General features: G+C 45.3%; 1 protein-coding gene across 5 annotated transcripts in view; it reads right to left on the bottom strand.

Moving 5' to 3' along the window:
• Nucleotides 1–17,198, bottom strand: part of CACNA1D (calcium voltage-gated channel subunit alpha1 D) — a 318,247-nt gene extending 301,049 nt beyond the window's left edge. For 3 of the 5 annotated variants that reach the window (XM_055382671.2, XM_055382674.2, XM_055382670.2), the window contains exons 1-3: nt 16,576–17,198; nt 14,348–14,657; nt 10,100–10,205 (exon numbers count right to left, since the gene is read on the bottom strand). In XM_055382671.2, the coding sequence (XP_055238646.2) occupies nt 10,100–10,205; nt 14,348–14,657; nt 16,576–16,642 (483 nt within the window). In that variant the 5' untranslated portion in view covers nt 16,643–17,198. The remainder of the gene's footprint in view (nt 1–10,099; nt 10,206–14,347; nt 14,658–16,575) is intronic. The other 2 variants (XM_055382669.2, XM_055382673.2) reach the window with 1 other exon arrangement.
• Nucleotides 17,199–17,612: the final 414 nt, after the last annotated feature.

The following is a 17,612-nucleotide window of genomic DNA, read 5'->3' as shown; positions in this document are numbered from 1 at the left end:
GGACTATATTTTACCGTAATAAATGCTTTAAAAAGTACTTTATGAACGATTAAATAATGGCTATGTTAAACTACTCTTTTTTCATCTTCCCAGCTTTCATCCTATACTAATTTATATAATCAAAAAGCAGCGTTTTTATAGAAATGAGAAGTGCTTCCATTTTCATTATACCACAGTTTAATGTCGTGCCCTGACCCTTGAAAAACATGAATGCAGGGACCATCTGCTTGCGCGGCATTTCTGACCCCGACAAAAGCACGGCGAAGACATGGCTCATTGTGCTCCAACAATGTACCTTACACAAGGACCTGCGCTGGAGATTCCTCCTTGGATGTGCTTCCTAGAAAGTGCTGCTGTGAATGAGCGTGGTTGCTTCCCTTTGTCGAAAGGATAAAAACCCTGTGTGTCAGGATGTACTCTTTTTCACCGCCGCTGCTGGGAAACCTTGAGGCCAATTCCATGTCCAGGTGTCAGCAATCAGTTCCCCTCGAGCACCCTGGCAAGTAGACTTTGCTTCCATTCCCAATTGTCCCACTTTCATCAAATTCTATTTTCTAAACCACCTCAGAGATTTCGGGAATAAGAAGGGTACAAACCCTAAACACCATAATAATAGCGAGATTTTACTGTGTGTGAAAATAAAACAGATAATAAGAACACGGGACATCAGAGACATACTGGATTGGATATTCTTCTTCCCCAACTAACAGGGACATAAAGTCAGTATTTGTCATGAAACCAGTCCGTAGCAAGCAAACGTTCCAAAATAAGACTCAGTTTTTGTATTAGGAACTTATTTACCTATTAGCTACCTGGAATGAATATTTCACTCAAAAGAAACATTAGTATCTAAGCACCTGGCACTGAAAGCAAGGGAGACAAGAATAAGTTTTGGTGCCTTTTATCTGGTCACTGGTGCAAAATAGATTCCAAAAATCTAGGGCTCAGGTTTGTGGACTTTCTACTCTAACCAGATGCTCCAGATGCTACTAACATTCCAGAGAGAGGCCAGACCCAACCCCCAAGACTTCCTTTTGTACAGCCTAAGATATAGAACACATGAGGTCACTCTGCAGAGTGAAATGACTGCTGAGGCAGTGAGATGTGGTGTGAGGTAAAAGAGTACAGGCTTAGTGAAGAATGATGTGGCAATAAACGGATATTAAAAATGCACATACCCTCCAACCCGGAGAGTTTACTTCTGAGTTGTCATCCCAGACAAACATTTTCTTGCATGCACAAAGAAGCATACAAAAGGATATTCAATGCAGCATGATTTGAAACAGTAAAACTTTTGGAATTACCCTAAATGTTCATCACAAAGAAAACAAATAAACTGTGGTACATTCATACATGGAATATTTTACACCAACTATGAAGTCGTTAGATTTCTGCATACAGATATGGAAAGATCTGTAAGGTCTATTGAGAGGGAAAAAGGAAGCTATAGAATGCATGTTCCCACTTGCATGAAATTTAAAATACTCAAACTGTATTTATGTTTCAAAATGCACAGGTGATATATATATACGTACACACACGCTGTGAAAAACAATTCAGAAGGGACACACAGAACTGATTATTGTAATTAGAAGGAGTTGGGTAGGTAAAGGGGTTTGTTACTTTATCTGTATTGTTTTAATTATTTGAAACAATGTATTCATGTATTACTTGTGTCAATTTTGAGTGATGATTTATAGTAAGAATGCAAAATATGAAAACAAATCTAGCTGTTCTCCAACCCCACACTGTAGGTTTTCCTTCACAACAAGGCATGGGGAGCCACAGCAGCAGGCTGGAAGGCAGAAACACAGGGCTGCTGTGCTCTGCACAGGAGGTCTCAATCAATATTTGTTGAATAAAGCTGCCTCAATTTCCTTTCTTATAAATACGTGCCTTTATAGCTGTAAAAAAGTATCTGTGAGTCTATGTTATGCAGGAATCCCTGACGGACACACGAAAAGGATTTAGAGTCAGCCCTCAGAAGATGAGCATGGCAGGGAAAGGGAAGGAGAAAGAGCATGAGCCTCTCGCCTGGCCCCTTTGAATCCCCAGGCAAAGCTAACCTAGGCCACCTCTTCCTGCCTTCCCTGGCTGGGCTCCTACAGGGCCAGCCAAGACCGGGCTCCCACCACACTCACTGAGCAGTCTGCACCTCCCTCCCCGCCCTCCCTCGGGTCAGCCCCTGATTCCCTCCAGCCTCACCTCGCGTTCACTCATTCAATAATTTCAACAGATGTCCTGTGATTTCTAAAACTACCACTCACCTAACAGGGAGGAAGGAAAAAATTAGCAAAAATAATTGCTTTGAAGTTCTGGAGAAGAAAGTCATTTTCTCCAGCCCAGGCAGTGTCTGGGGCCCTGCTTAATTAAAGCCACCAAAGGAAGGCTTCGTCCTGCAAGGCCTGTGTCAACAATGCCCACCTCCACCTTTCCCCTAACTCACACACTCATGAGCATGAGCTCTCTCTTACTCTCTCAAACACACACACACACACACACACACACACACACACACACACACACACACAGGGGGCTGTGGAGCTGACTGATCAGTTCAGGCAGTTCCTCCTTCATCCCATCTTCAGCTATTCTGTTTCTTCCTCCATACCACCCATTTCCAGCTTTGCCTGCCCAGCCAAACACGCTTACAGCCCACAGGAACCCCAGCTGGGAGAATACCAATCTCACTTGAATTAAAAAAGGAAGACCCCCCTCCACCACTCTCCTTATTTCCATCACATGAGCAGACAGGACTTGCGGACCACATCCTGTAGCTGCATGGTGGGGATGCTAACATCTACTCCTGGATCAACTGCTAACCAGCCCTCTACCCTTGCTGGGGCAGGGACACCTGCCGACACCCCTCCCTTCTGCACATCTGTCCACTCAACAGTAACAGTGCACATGGTCCCTCCCTGTACACCCCACCTCCAGAATTCTAGAACCTCTTCCATTCCTTTAGGAAGTCTCTTTGGTGAGAAGCTGTTGGGGTCTGTTGGGGCGTGTCCCCACCGCCACGGGTATTTAAGGCCCAAGTGTCTCTACTGCTGGGCATGCTGTCCCCCTGTATTGGGTACTTTTCACATTTGTCAGACAGTTAAAAAGTAAACAAACACCAACGAGGAAGGTTAAAAAAAAAGAAAACTACCCACCAATCTGCTACGGAGGTCTCTGTTTCTGATGCAGTCATTGTTAAAATGCCGAACTTAAGCTGAGATTAAGAAAGAAATGCCTTGCTCTCACTTATAAGCGGGAGCTAAATGATAAGAACTTACGAACACAGAGGGAAACAACAGACACTGCGTCGACTTGAGTTGCGGGGTGGTGGGGGAAGAGAGAGGAACAGAAAAGATAACTATTGGGTACTAGGCTTAATACCTGGGTGATGAAATAATATGTACAACAAACCTGCGCGACATGTGTTTACCTATGTAACAAACCTTCACATGCACCCCCAACCCTAAAATAAATGCTAAAAACAAAAAAAAAGAAATGTGGGAGGAAGAGCATCAGGATAAATAGCTAATGCATGCAGGGCTTAATACCTAGGTGATGGGTTGATAGACGCGGCAAACCACCGTGGCATGCATTTACCTATGTAACAAACCCGCACATCCTGCACATGTATCCCGGAACTTAAAATAAAATAAAATTTGAAAAAAAGAAAGAAATGCATGTCCCCACATGCCCTCCTCAAAATGAGCTGAGGAAGATGTACACATAGGCAACGTGAGGCTGACCTACTAGAGGTCAGTCAGACTCTGGCTCAGAAACCCGAGGGTGCAGGGCAGGGATAGAATGCTGGTGACATCTTTTCAGCCCCCCCTTTCCAGCTGTGTCTGATGCCATTTCTACCCAGTGGACTCTTTGGTTAACTGAGTCTATAAATTGTACATACATACGCACTTTTTTTTCAGCTAAGCCAATTTGAATGAGTTGTATTCCCACAATCTGTAACCCAAAGAGTTCTGGCTAATACTCTAATATACCCAAATATCCTCACCCTAAGGTAGTCTCACTAGTGAAGGGTCTAGATGGGGAGGTTTGTTGTATAAGGTATGACTATAAAATAATGATATTCACATTGTAAAAAAACAAACCAAATGAGCAAGGACCCCCACTGGAATTCCTCTTAAGGAATTTTAATAGTAAAAAACCTAAATTCTTCTTTTTTTCCTTTATTTTTGAGACAGGGTCTCATTCTGTCACCCAGGCTAGAGTACAGTAACATAATCACAGCTCACTATAGTCTTGACCTCCCAGGCACAAGCAATCCCCCCACCTCAGCCTCCTGAGTAGCTGGGACCACAGGTGCACGCCACCACACCCAGCTAATTTTTTTTTTTTTTTTGGTGGGGGGAGACATGGAATCTCACTATGTTGCCCATTCTGGTTTTGAACTCCTGGCCTCCAGCAATTCTCCCTGCTAAGCGTCCCAAAGTGCTGGGATTATAAGCATGAGCTACCATGCCCAGCCACAAATCTCAATTAAGAGCTGGATTTTATTTTGGAAAAGCCGTCAATACTCAATCAAGTAAAGCCTTTGTCAAAATGACGTAAGGCTTAACAAAAGAGATATAATTATTTGTATAGCACATAGACTGTTTCACATTATATCATTAGGAAACCAGCTTTGGGTAAAGTTTTACTACACGAGTCCATCTACTCTGGTCATTTTGAGGCTCTCTCCCCTTCTACCACATTTTTTTGTTTTTTTGTGTGTGTGTGTTTTTTTTTTTTTTTGAGATGGAGTCTTGCTCTGTCACCCAGGCTAGAGTGCAGTGGCTCGATCATAGTCCCCTACAGTCTCAAACTCCTGGGCTCAACCAAGACTCCTGCCTCAGCCTCCCACATAGCTGGGACTACAGGCACATACCACTATGACTGGCTCAATCAATTTTTATGTGAAAGGTGACAGTCACACATCCATCCAAATAGAATCATCTGCAATGTGGCTAATATACAACATTGAACACAGAAGACAGGTTTATAACTTATAGATTCAAAAAGTATCAAGTACTTGTCTTTCTTCTCTCTTTAATAGTTACATTTGCCAAGAAAGAAAGATATACTCCTGAAATTAAAGATGAACTCTGCCAGGTGTTTCCTGGGATGTCATTACTAATGGACAAAAAGTCAGCCTCTCAGGCAAACATTAATCATTAGCCAATTGTTGATAATTAACTAATGATCTACAAGAATATACCATGGAGCCCTTGTATGGTCATTCATTTATTTATTCACTCATTTGACGTGCATTTCCTGATGTGCTTCCTGTGTGCCAGGCATAGGATTAAGTTCACAAGGCTATACACCCAAATCAGACTGCAGTCTCAGCCTCTAGGAACTCATATTCTAGTTCCATCCAAAGTCACTCAGCTAATCAGCCAAAGAGTCAGGCTGTCAGACCCCACAGCCCATGAGCAGACCATCACACTCCACGCCACTTCCCACAACAGTTATAAACCGGGGGAAAGGGGCTGGTGTCTGTACAGGAGAGTTGGACTGGGCACAGGGGTGTCCAGAGGGAAAGCAAGTACTCAGATGTAGGCAGGCGGGGAGTGGACAAGTATCAGAGAAGGCTGAAGGGAAGAAGCAGCATATGAGCTGTCTGAGAAGAATAGACAGAACCTAGGCCTACAGAAATAAGAAAGTTCAATTCCAACAGAACGACAACCACACAAAGACACAGTCTTGATGATATACAGACCTAACCTCCACCATATAGGCTAAGCCCAAGGAGCCAGGTTATGAAATTGTGTTTCAGGTATTATGGTTCACACCTCTAGGTGCAAAAGCCATGAGATGCCGAACTACGTGACCATGCAGATACAATGGACTTGATTTTTAAGCCCAGTTAACACTACACTCAGATCTCAGCCATGGAGGAAAGAAAGCAATCAAAGTAGACTGTCCCACAGCATTCCTGGCCACTGTAAGGCATCTGGTCCCACAGACAAGCATCCACAGCCCAGCACTGCTTCTCAGACAGGTCCCAGCACTCTTGCTACTCTGAGCCCTGGAACCAGAGCACAAAATTTCCTAGACTGCTCTGCTATGAAAGCCAACACTGTGGGCTCTTTTAAGCAGAGGTGCACAAGAAGGGCCGCAGACCCTAAACTTTTCAGGAATAACATGTACACCTTCCCACTCATTCCCAGCTAAGGACCTGCAAGAAATCCACAAAGGGACCTGCCACCCAAGAAAATCTGAAACATGGCTCAGAGGAAGGAATGATGGTGGTGCTTCTCCTGGGAAAGTCATTCGTTTGGTGCACATCAGCAATACTTATTTACTGAACATCTACTGTATACCCCTACCACTCCATCAGGCATGGTTGGGGATTCAGAATGCTTCGCTATTAACTGTGTTCTGAAGATGCTCCAGAGGATAAAGATGTGCATATAGGCCAGGCACGGTGGCTCAAGCCTGTAATTCCAGCACTTTGGGAGGCCGAGGCGGGCGGATCACAAGGTCAGGAGATCAAGACCATCCTGGCTAACACGGTGAAACCCCATCTCTACTAAAAATACGAAAAAATTAGCCGGGCGTGTTGGCGCGCGTCTGTAGTCCCAGCTACTCAGGAGGCTGAGGCAGGAGAAAGGTATGAACCCCAGAGGCTGAGCTTGCAGTGAGCCGAAATTGCACCACAGCACTCCAGCCTGGGCAACAGAGCCTCAAAAAAAAAAAAAAAAAAACAAATAAACAAATAAAAAGCACCTGGTACATCAGGCACTTTGCTAGATAAGGGGATAGAGAGACATGGGCCATGGGCCTTCGCCTCCAGGCGCTTAGTGCTGGTTCAGAGATGGCTTAGAGGTGAGTGCAGCCATCAGTAGAGATCAAAGAAGGTTTGACTTGGCAGATGAAGATCTCCATTCTGGACATTTTTAATTTCAAGCAGTTCCACACTCCAGAGAAGTAAGAGGTAGCATCGGGAGGAAGAGTACCAGGAACAGATTACACAGACTCAAAACTGTTCAACCATGTCGGTTTGCTTATAAGAAACTGAATGATATGAAATAAAGCATTTTTCATCACAGTGAAGTATGATATTGTAATCATCCCCACTCTGACACTTGATACAGAGGCATTCCCCTCCTCTGTGCTAAAAAAAAATAATAATAAAATCAATGGTATTTGCTTTCAGTAAGTGGAACTGAGGAAATACTGCTATTGACTGAACTAGGAGGGCTATTACTGTGGGAACTGAGTTGCACCGTTTCCATGACTCCAGCCTCCACTAGCCCTGCAAGTCCATAAATGAAAGCTGCATAGAAACTTGAGAGTGTTTATATTTTTAAAAAAATAAAGAACAAAAACTATCCCTGGGAAAACTTCTGCCCCCCAAGGTAGTCTCCAAATCCCAAAACTAGCTGAGTTACATACTATCCAGAACAAAGACACATTGGATCAATGGGGATGGCCACGTTTCTTACCCAAAAAAAGTCATAATTTTACTAGGTAACTGGTAACAGGCAGAAACATCACACATAAAGCTGGCCCTGGATCTCACTCTATCGCTCAACATGCATCTTTCCCATGGAGCTATCAGGCAAAGAAAACCAGCAGCTTCCAGATACATGCAGCCTCGCAACTCATTTCAGCGTCTGCCCTTTGATTTTACCATTCACATTAAATGAAAGGTATTTACTACAGATGAAAAATAAGCTTCGTTCAGCTGCCTCTAAACCAATCCCAAAAATAGAGCAATCACTCTAGTACAAATTGGGTCAAATGTATTAAAAAAAAAAAAAAAAAAAAAACCAGCTCCCTCATGGGAGGACCAACATGGCATGGGACCTTGCTTAGAGTCAGAAGGAAATCCACAAAGATCTTCCCTTCCCACAGTGGGAAAGGAAGTATTTAAAGAGTCAAGCAGAGTAAAAATTCATCTGGCCATGTGACCATCCAAGTGAAAGCAAGACACAAAGTTGAATGCCATGAGTTTCAGAATACTATGTGAAGAGGTCAAAGGAATATACGTTGGCTTTTAGAAAGGCCCGCCAAATTAACACACTGCCAAATCCCCCCCACAAAAAAAAAAAAAAGTTCAAAGCTTAAGAACAGTCAAGAAAAGATTCACTGGAGAAGGGGTGCAAAAGGGAAAGATTAATCCATTTCCTGTATTTTATTTCCTGACTTCTTAGCTGAGAAATCCAAATGGTCTGACAGTGCCTATATCAGTGCCCTGAACTTCCCTGGGAAAAATTCAGAATATTAATTGGCTTACACATGCAGCTACATTAATTATTCCATTGATCTGAATTAATCTGGCTTTCTGAAAGGTATTTATTTTCTAAGTTTGTTTAATCATGTTCTCTTGAGCTACGAAAAGTAACAATCTGGGTCACCATCCACGTCGTTAAATTTGGTAACAAGGCTAACACCATCTGTGGCCTAGACTACGATGATCTGTCTCCATTGATGGGAGGCTTTCCACCACTTCTGCTTTTTCTTTAAAACAATCATCTAATGTCACATGTCTACAAAGAAATCAAAAGCTACATAAAATGTCCAAAGTTACACAAATGATCTCTGGCATTGTCCAAATATATACTACCAGCGTTTATGTGGTTATCCAACTCCCATTTATAGTTGTATTTTCAGCATCAATTCCCAAAATTTTTAGAAAATTCTCTAGATATCAAACTACTAAAGCCCACATACAAATAGACATCACATTACATCTGAAATGTGCCACAACATTTTAAATGTAACATGAAATCCTGTACATAAATCGTTAAGGCTTATTCACAAGAGCATAATTTCACTATCTTCAGAAGCCAGCAGAGCTCTCCCACACAAGGGAGAGCCTAGTGTGTTTGCCTTTACAACGCTCGCTCAGTTAGGAACATCCAGCCCTGCTAAAATAGAGCTTCAACATGAGAAGCCAAAAACAAACGGAACCAGCTAAGAGAAGAGAAGAAAAACAATAGAGTTTCCTGTTATCCAGAATGGGCTCCCCTTCATCTCCCATTCTGCATGGCTTCTGATTGCAAAGAACCAATCCTTGCAAGAAGGATGCTGCAGCACCAGAAAAATCCTGAAATGGCTTCTGAATCATCAAAGAAAGATTGCAGAATGTCAGAGGTAAAAACGATACTAGCAATCTTCTTACCCAATCCTCCTAATTGCCAGGTGGCTGCACAGCAATGTAGAAAGGTATGAGAAATGACCCCAAATACAGCTAGTTGACAGGTGAGTGGGACAAGATCCTAGTCCCAGTCTAGTACTCTTTAGTGCTTTTTTTTTAAAAAAAAAAAAACTAGATCAACCTTTCCCAAAGGAAGTTCCATGGACCACTGGTTCCATGATGTTAAAGTCTTTTGCCAAAAAAAAAAAAAAAAATGTTTAAAGAATTCATGACTGATTACTTTTAGGGACTAGCTGAGTTAAACAAAAGGAAACCTGTTTTTTAACTGCAGAACTTCCCAAAGCTTTTACTAAGCTAATGTGCACTATAAATCTTTAAGAAGGCAGCAAAGTATATGGAAGCATCCTGATTTATTTAACCATACAATCATTTTCTCTTGGAGCATTTCATAGGACGTGGAGTAGAAACTTTAATATTATATCATGTATTCAATAATATCATGTATTATTCTCCAAATTATGATCTATGTAGATTTATTAGTTTTGTTATATTCTACTTCTCTAAAAATAGTTCATGTACAAAGTCTACGATAATTCTCTACTTACCAGAACAACTGACCAAAGTACCCACCACTCCCAAGAACACTAGATTAAAAACAAAAAAAAAAGAAAAGAAAAAAGCTAATATTATCAGGAAAAGAATGGTAGCAAAAACTTATGTGGAGATAACAGTTATTTTAAAATCTGCTCCAAATCTCTTCCATAAAAACTCCATATCTATTTATAAAAGATTCATGACTTTAAATACTTTCAGTCAGTATAAATTTGAGAATACAGGTTAAAACAAACAAACAAACAAAAAACCACTGTTGCAAAGCTCCAAGAAACACGACATGCATAGCTATAAACTTCAACCACCCAGAAGGCCAGCTGCCAGTTTAAGTATAGAAGCAAATGATAACCATATACCAGGACCAGCAGGAACTCTAAGGACACTTACCAAGTTATGATTTGTTGAATTAGAATCATCTTCAGGGAATGGGATGTAAATAGCTAAGGCCACACAATTGGCAAAAATAGCCAATAATATAAATATGTCAAATGGTCTGAAAAAATGTGTTAAGGTATATATGTGTTATGGAAACATAAACCATGTCCCTCATCACACTCCCAATCACACCACTTTCAAAGCACTTTTAAAAGGAAAATGACATACACAAATCCTATTTCGGCTGACTGCTGTGACTGCTAGGTTTTCGGCAGAAGTAATCATCGGTGGTCATCTCACAGTGGAGCCTCCTACCAAATGACCTCTCCGTGTCCTTTTCTTCTGTTGCAAGGATCATGTTACACTCATTCTTCGGCTGCACACTGCATATTAAAACCTAAAAGTACATCCAATTAGGGCACTGTGTGAACCAGGTTTCTGCTTCTTACAGGTTTAAAAGTGACAAGAGCCTTACTAAGTTCCTGGCTGTGGTAGACACAGAGAAATCATCATGGGATAAATGTCTTCTGCAGATCCTTGCCTCCATGTGTTAGAGCCATTTTCTCAGGGGCTATTCTTGGCAGGGTCAGCCTAAATCGCCTGTCTGGACTGGGCCAGGCCAAGCCACCAGGACCTTCTCATTCTACCTATAACTTTCTCACGGCATATTCCAATACCTCAGATGTGATCAGCGCGAGCCAGGCTTCAGCTCCCGCCTCTGCTTTCTCTGCTAGAGGAATCGATGGCTATAACCGTTTCAGATTAGAGCCGGACTGGAGCTCAGTTTATAATATGCTGTTACTGTGCTCAATTTGTAAACAAATTAAATTAAAAAGCCATAAGAAATCAGCACCAGACACGTTCAAAGTAGGCTTTAACATTTCTCAATCTCGGTGGTCTGTCTGGAAGAATCACTTTGAGATCAGCCTTCAAGAGATACTTACCTAAACATTCTGGTGTTATTAAGAGACATTGTCAAAACTGGCAATACAAAATTTGACATCTGCCAAAATGATTGTTTTTCTTCTTTGGGTTTGCAGCCTTTCCAAATAAAAGGTTTTGTGAGCACCAGCCTCATCTGCAGTTCCTGGGCTTGATTTTACCACAGTGCTTTGCCTATACACTCACCCACAAGAGGCAAGGCCATGGTTTAACTAAACACTTCAAGGTACTTAAAACTGGAGCATACGAACAGACTATTCTCCATTCATCCTGACATACTTCTGGGAAATCCAAAAATGCCACAGGAAACAAATACTCTTTACCTCTCTAGAGAGATCTTTTTTTTTTTTTTTTTTGAGATGGGGTCTCACTGTTACCAAGGCTGGTGTGCACTGGCGCAATCTCAACTTACTGCAACCTCCGCCTCCCAGGCTCAAGCCAGCCATCCTCCCACCTCAGTCTCCCAGGTAGCTGGAACTACAGTCACGTGCCACCACGCCGGCTAATTTTTTTTTTTTTTTTTTTTTTTTTTTAGGAGAGACAGGGGTTTTGCCATGTTGCCCAGGCTGGTCTTGAACTCCTGGACTCAAGCAATCTGCTCACTTCTGGACTCGCAATCTGCTCACCTCAGCCTCCCAAAGTGCTGGAATTACAGGCGTGAGCCACTGTGCCCGGCCTCTGGAGAGATCTTGAGTTTCATAAAACCTTCATCTTCGAAGAGCTTTCATAACTCAACGAAAAAAGGCAATGAATAACATTATTCCCTTACTAATTTTGATGGGTTTATTTTTTTTAAGCCAGTCAGCTTTAATTCACATTGGTTCTCTCAACTCATCTAACATTATAAAATCTTTTTCACCCAGGGATCCAACTTTCAGATAGCCCACCTTAAGGCTTCAGAATTCCCTTTCCATTTTTCCTTTTTGTAGGTCCCCACTGAAATCTAAAGTCAAGGGCCCCAATGTTGTTCTCCATAGAAACACAATAGCCTCTTCCCTCCCTCTTTCTTCCATTCTTCATTTTCAATTTCCCAATACCTAAGTAATAGGTATTCTTCCTTTTCAATTTCCCAATACCTAAATGATAAACCAGCACATCTGAGAAATACTAACACTGTTCAGGAAGACTAAATATAAGTTGTATTTTTTTTTCTTTATGTTGGTCCAGTTTTGGTCTCCAGGTACAAGTGGATACCATCTCACTGCCATAAGATTTTCACAAGTGAAGCAGAACAGAGCAAAAGAGAAATAGATGGGTCTGATCCTAACAATTCCTTCTGATAAGGAGAACATCCCTCACTCCTCCAGGGCGCAGGACACTCTGTCATACCTGTCTGTAAAAACAAATGACCCTTGACCCTTGCTCTCCCACTGCGGATGGGGCCTTGACAGAGCTGCCCGGGGTGGAAAGGATTTCTATAGTCTGCTCCCTGAATTAGAAGGAAACTGTCATTAAAAAAAAAAAAAAAATCATATATCGCTTAAGGGTCTATTTTACAAACTGTCCCATTTGTAAACAGGCTTCTCCCTGAATTGGCAGCCACATCCCCTAATTCCTGTACACATGTGTCTGGCAACTGGGAAAGGGAGACAGCAGTGTGATCCAGGAATTCACTCTGCATGCAAAAATTGCTATGTACACATTACTGTGCACAAATAGAAACAGCATCAGGCCTCCCACCTACTTCACACAAAAGTAGTGACCCCACAAAGAGGTCTCTGCTTACTCAGAGTCATGTCAAGCCAGTCTGAGGTCTTCCTGGCAAGGTACAGCCATTGTCATGACTCTAGCAATGCCACTGGGCCACATGCTGGCTTACTGAGCTCCCTCCTCGTTCTCAGACTAGAGAACTTCAAAAGAAAATGCACACACACAACCCCAGCTATGTGAGAGACACCATAACTCACTCTAGAGAAGGGACATCTGCTGCAAAATGAAAAAGCACATGAGAACCCCTCAAATCCTACCCTAGCATTTGGCTGCTCTCTCCAAAATCTTTCTAGACAGTTATCTCATTTTAACTCCTGTCCATTAGCACAGAAAATAGCCAACTAAAGACAGAGAGCATGCAAATAGCTGCCGAGCTAGATCCTCAAATTATAAGGGGATTTCAGCTCCACTTTCTAGCTGGCTGCCAACATCCTCCCTTTTTGGTGTGGCCCCTCCATCCTTCTGGGCCTGGTGGAGGGAATTCCTATATTCACACCCCTTCCTATCGTTAGGAACTGTTCTAAGGCCCCTGACAGTTCCAAACACACTTCTGGGGAAAGGAAATGCTTTATTTTACCCAGACCAATGAATCATCTGCCTAATTAAAAAGCCATTTGCTCAGAAAGAAGGCCTCAGTCAACCTTCTCTGAAGAGTGGCAGTAACTGGAGGTTGGCCTCCAGATTTAGGGAAGGGGTTAAGCAGGCTGAAGCACAATCATTTTCCAAGATCTGGGACATGACAGCCATTCTGGGACATTTGGAGTTCAATTTTAAAAATACAAAGGAGACACCCAGAAATGTAACTCCAGTCCAAGGACATAGACAGAATTTTTTTATAAAGGCAGCAACTGCAAATTCCTCCACTGAAAAGGCTGTTCTATAACTCATAAGGGCCCAGGAGGAAGAGGCACACACGAACCTCTCCCTTCACTGGCTCCCTCATGCTCACGTTCCAAATGCTTCTTTGGAACTTGTCAAAGGGAAATTCCAGGAAGTTATAGCACTGATCAGAGAAAAAAAATCAAAAGTAATCTCTCCCTAGGAAGCATGTGCTCATATCTGTAGCTACCTGAATAATTAGAATCACCAAATGTCAGACTAGAAGCAACCTTAGCATTAATTGTAGTTGCAGAAGCAAATTTCAAACATCAGAATGAGAAGATTCTACTAAAGGTCAAAAATGTATTCCCTTCAAACAGAGTCTTATACAGTCTTTTTTTCTAATCTGTATACCTTGTTTGCAATAGGTTCAATGCATGCTATTGCCCAAAGACAACACTGAATTTAAAACTAACCATCTAATGTCCAATAACCAAAGGTTGGTTTCACATTTTAATTATCTACCCCTGTGAAGTTTCAGGCTGTCACTCCCTCCCCCCACTACTACTACTATACACACACCCAGACAGTGGGCTAAATATACCCGTACAGCCACCCCTCTGCAACCCGAGGAGACAGGAAGGTATATACAATGAAACCCCTTATATACAACTTCTGTTACTCGCATTCCAGACTGCTACAGCTTTGTGTCACTTCAGAAAGCAAATCCTTTTAAAAAACAGATGGTAAAAGAGAAAATGAGAAAGACTTCCCCCAAAAAAAGGATACTTCCATTCCACTATACTAATGCAGGCTCTTCGGATGGGGTTATTGAGTGATAAACAGAAAAGGGCGCGGGCAGGTCGGCTGTTGGACGAGTTACCCTGTTTTTTGCTCTTGGCGTATTGCTGACGTTTTCTTTGGGAGAGAGATCCTACAGGTGGGGGTGCAGAGGTGCTCATAGTTTGGGCAGCCTTGGCCTGTCTAGCAGCATCGATTGCAGCTTGCCAAGACAGGACAGTTTGCTTGGAGCTATTCGGCTGAGAAGTTGGTCCTTCACCAGAAAGAGGGAGTCTGGTGCCTCTTGCATAGTTTGCCTCTGGGGAGAAGGAGAAAAACAAAGATTTTTTTTTTAAATGAGGATCCAGTGGGTAGGAGAAAAAAATCAAAGGTTGTCTCCCATCAATAACAGGGGAATCATTCACTCCTATGTTTCCATTTTGAATCTCATGTCCTATTTTTCACAAGCTGGGCTTTAGTCAGCTGGAGAGTCAAGAAAAGTCCACGAGCTCTGGTCTCAGTGTCAATCACACAGGATCACTGCTGCATCACACCTAGTGGGGTTAGTACTCCTTCACATCACGTCTTCACAAAGGGTCTTTTAGTGCATTTCTTCTGACAAAACTGAGGTCATTCCCACATTTACTCTGCATCTCTGATTTGTAAAACCCATCTATCTCTAATGAGTAACAGATAAATACAACAGCCTTTCTCTAACATAACTACCACCATCACCAAGGGGGAAAAAAAGGCAGTACCAATAATTCAATAGTCTTAATCATTTTCAGAGTGTTACTCCAACATCTTTCCACAGCCACAAATGCATTTTTTTCAGTAGCGAAAAAAAAAATCTTCCATAGGCACCAGGCAATACCAAAAACCCCATAACAAATATCTAGATTATGCACTGACACTTCCTGCAAATGAAAATTCATGATGCTTGGGACTCATTTCCTCCACAGGCTTCCGAAAACAGAAAACATCTTTAGGGCTTTTTTGCATTTTAAATTGCAGCAGCATCAGCCAAGCCAGCATCCAGAGAGACAGACAAGGCAGTCAGCCTGCACCCCTACACCTAGGATAGACTGACTGGATTATGCCAGGGGCCTCCAGGCCTAAGAGGGAATTATCTCCGTGTAGGTTGGTATCCAGGTGCACACAAGGCAGAAACCCAAGGAGGCTCCCTATGCGAAGCCCCCGCCAGCTTTGGGTCAGGCCATCTCCCAGGCAGATCTCCCAGGCACCTGCCGCCTTCCGCCACAGTCTCCTCACTGAAGCAGAAGTGAGAGAGGTGACAGAAAGGTAGAGAGATGGGCGTTTGCAAAGCCAATTATTGCTAAGTAAAGAGTCAAAGCAAGCACGGGTCTGAAAGCCTGAGAAGGGGGCAAAGCGGGCGAGCGGCGGGCAATCGGAGCGGGGGACGAGTCGAGTCATGTCAAGCTTCTCCCTAGGGGAGCGCTCACCCGGAAAGGCTTCCAGCCGACAGGGGTTGGGGGGCACTGGCGGTCTCCAAAGGGGAGGGCTGGCCAGGAGCTGCTCCATCCTCCCTCGACCCAGCCCCGGCCGGCGTGGAAGCTGCACGTGGTGCCCGGGCCAGAGCTGGGGAGGGGAGCCCCACAGCGGCAGCGGCTCCCCGGGCATTGCTAGGTTACCGACGTGTGCACAGCCGGCGACGGGAGCGGGAACGCACGCTCCACCCGAACCCCTTTCCCCGATACCGAGGCCGGGCCTCCCCCGCGAGGGGATGGGTGTGCTTCACCCACCGGCGCGGAGGGCGAAACCGGGCAATCCTAGAATTTTCCGGATGCCACCAGGGACCTTCTTCCTAGTCAACGAGGGGGCGGGGGAGGAGTGGAAGGCGAGAAGAGGCTGGCAAGGGGGCTCCGGCTGAAGACTTGCGGCCCTCCTGCCATCGCTCGGGGGCGTTGAAGGAAAGTTGAGCCCGAGGACACTGAACCCGAATCACCCCGACTCGCCGCCCCTCCGGCTGCACCGCGCTCCACACACTCCACGGCCGCCCCCACCCCACAAATGCAGAATTAACTCTGACATTCAGGGCCTGGAGGGGAGCGCGGAGTGGCTGTCACGCATGTCCCCTCTCTGTGTAGACGACACCGAGCTGGCAGCACCCTCTCCAACCCCCTCAACCCATCCAGCGCCGCGGGGAAGGGGGAGGGGGCTGGAGGACCATGACAGGATCGGATTTGGCAGCGGGTGCCCGGGCTCTGGCTGCTCACCGTTCGCGTGGTCCGCTTGCTGCTGCCGTTGATGCTGCATTTTTTTCATCATCATCATCATCATCATCCACGAACATTTATTGAGCGACTACTGTGTGCAGGGCACTGTGCTGGGCGTTGGGGCTGGGGCGGAATGGGGAAGGGGATCACCAATAGGTAGGAGCCGCGGTCCCTGCCCTTATTCTCGCTTCAGCAGGGGGGTGGGGAGGGACGGGGACAAATAACAGAAAATAAGGATAATTGATTAAAAAAAAAACCGCTCGCCGCCCAAGCTCTCTCTTTTTCAAAAATGGAGCAAAATAAACTTTTTAAAAAAAATAAAATCCAATGTATATATTATCTTAATAATATATACATGTAATTTTTTGCTGCAAAGGAGAACTGGCTTGTCCCCTCCTCTAGCGGAGAGACGCCGCGGTGATGCCGGCCCGGCCGCCGGGGCCGCTCGGCGCGCCCCCCATGCCCGCCCGTCTGCCCGCCCGCCGCGGTGCCCGGTGCCCGCCGCCGCCGCCCGCGCCGCCGCTGGCTCGGGACCGCGGGCAGCCGGAGCTCACATCCGGGGACGGAGGCGCTCGCCCGCCCGCTCGCTCCGCGCCCGCCGCGCCGCGCCGCACGCCGGCTTCGCCCTGGCGACGCTGCGCGCCCGCCGCCGTCCCCCGCCCTCCGCCCGCCCCGAGCCGCCCACGGCCCGCGCCGCGCCGCGCCCCGGCGGGTCTGCAGCCCGGCGCGCGGTTCTGCCCGGCACCGCTTGCGCGCTCGGGGTGGCCGCCGCGTGGGACTCGGGGTGCCGCCACCCCAGCCTGGCCCGGCTGACCTGCGGGATCCAAAGGGTTAAGCGCGCTCCAGCAGCGGGCTGCCCGGTTAACCCCCTCCGCGCCGCACGGTGCGCTCTCCCCCCCGGGACCCGGAGGAGGCAGGCGGCGCCAGTGTCTCCCGCGGCGCTGGGGTGCGGATGAACCGCTCCTCCCCGCGCATTTCTGGGCTGGGGGACAGCTCGGGCTCCCGCGCCGGCCCCGACTCCGCGCCGGCCTCCCTCT

The sequence above is a fragment of the Gorilla gorilla genome, chromosome 2, assembly GCF_029281585.2.
Source record: "Gorilla gorilla gorilla isolate KB3781 chromosome 2, NHGRI_mGorGor1-v2.1_pri, whole genome shotgun sequence".
Lineage (NCBI taxonomy): Eukaryota > Metazoa > Chordata > Mammalia > Primates > Hominidae > Gorilla > Gorilla gorilla.
Note: the sequence above shows the minus strand (reverse complement) of the source record. Positions and strands in the feature narration are given on the sequence as shown.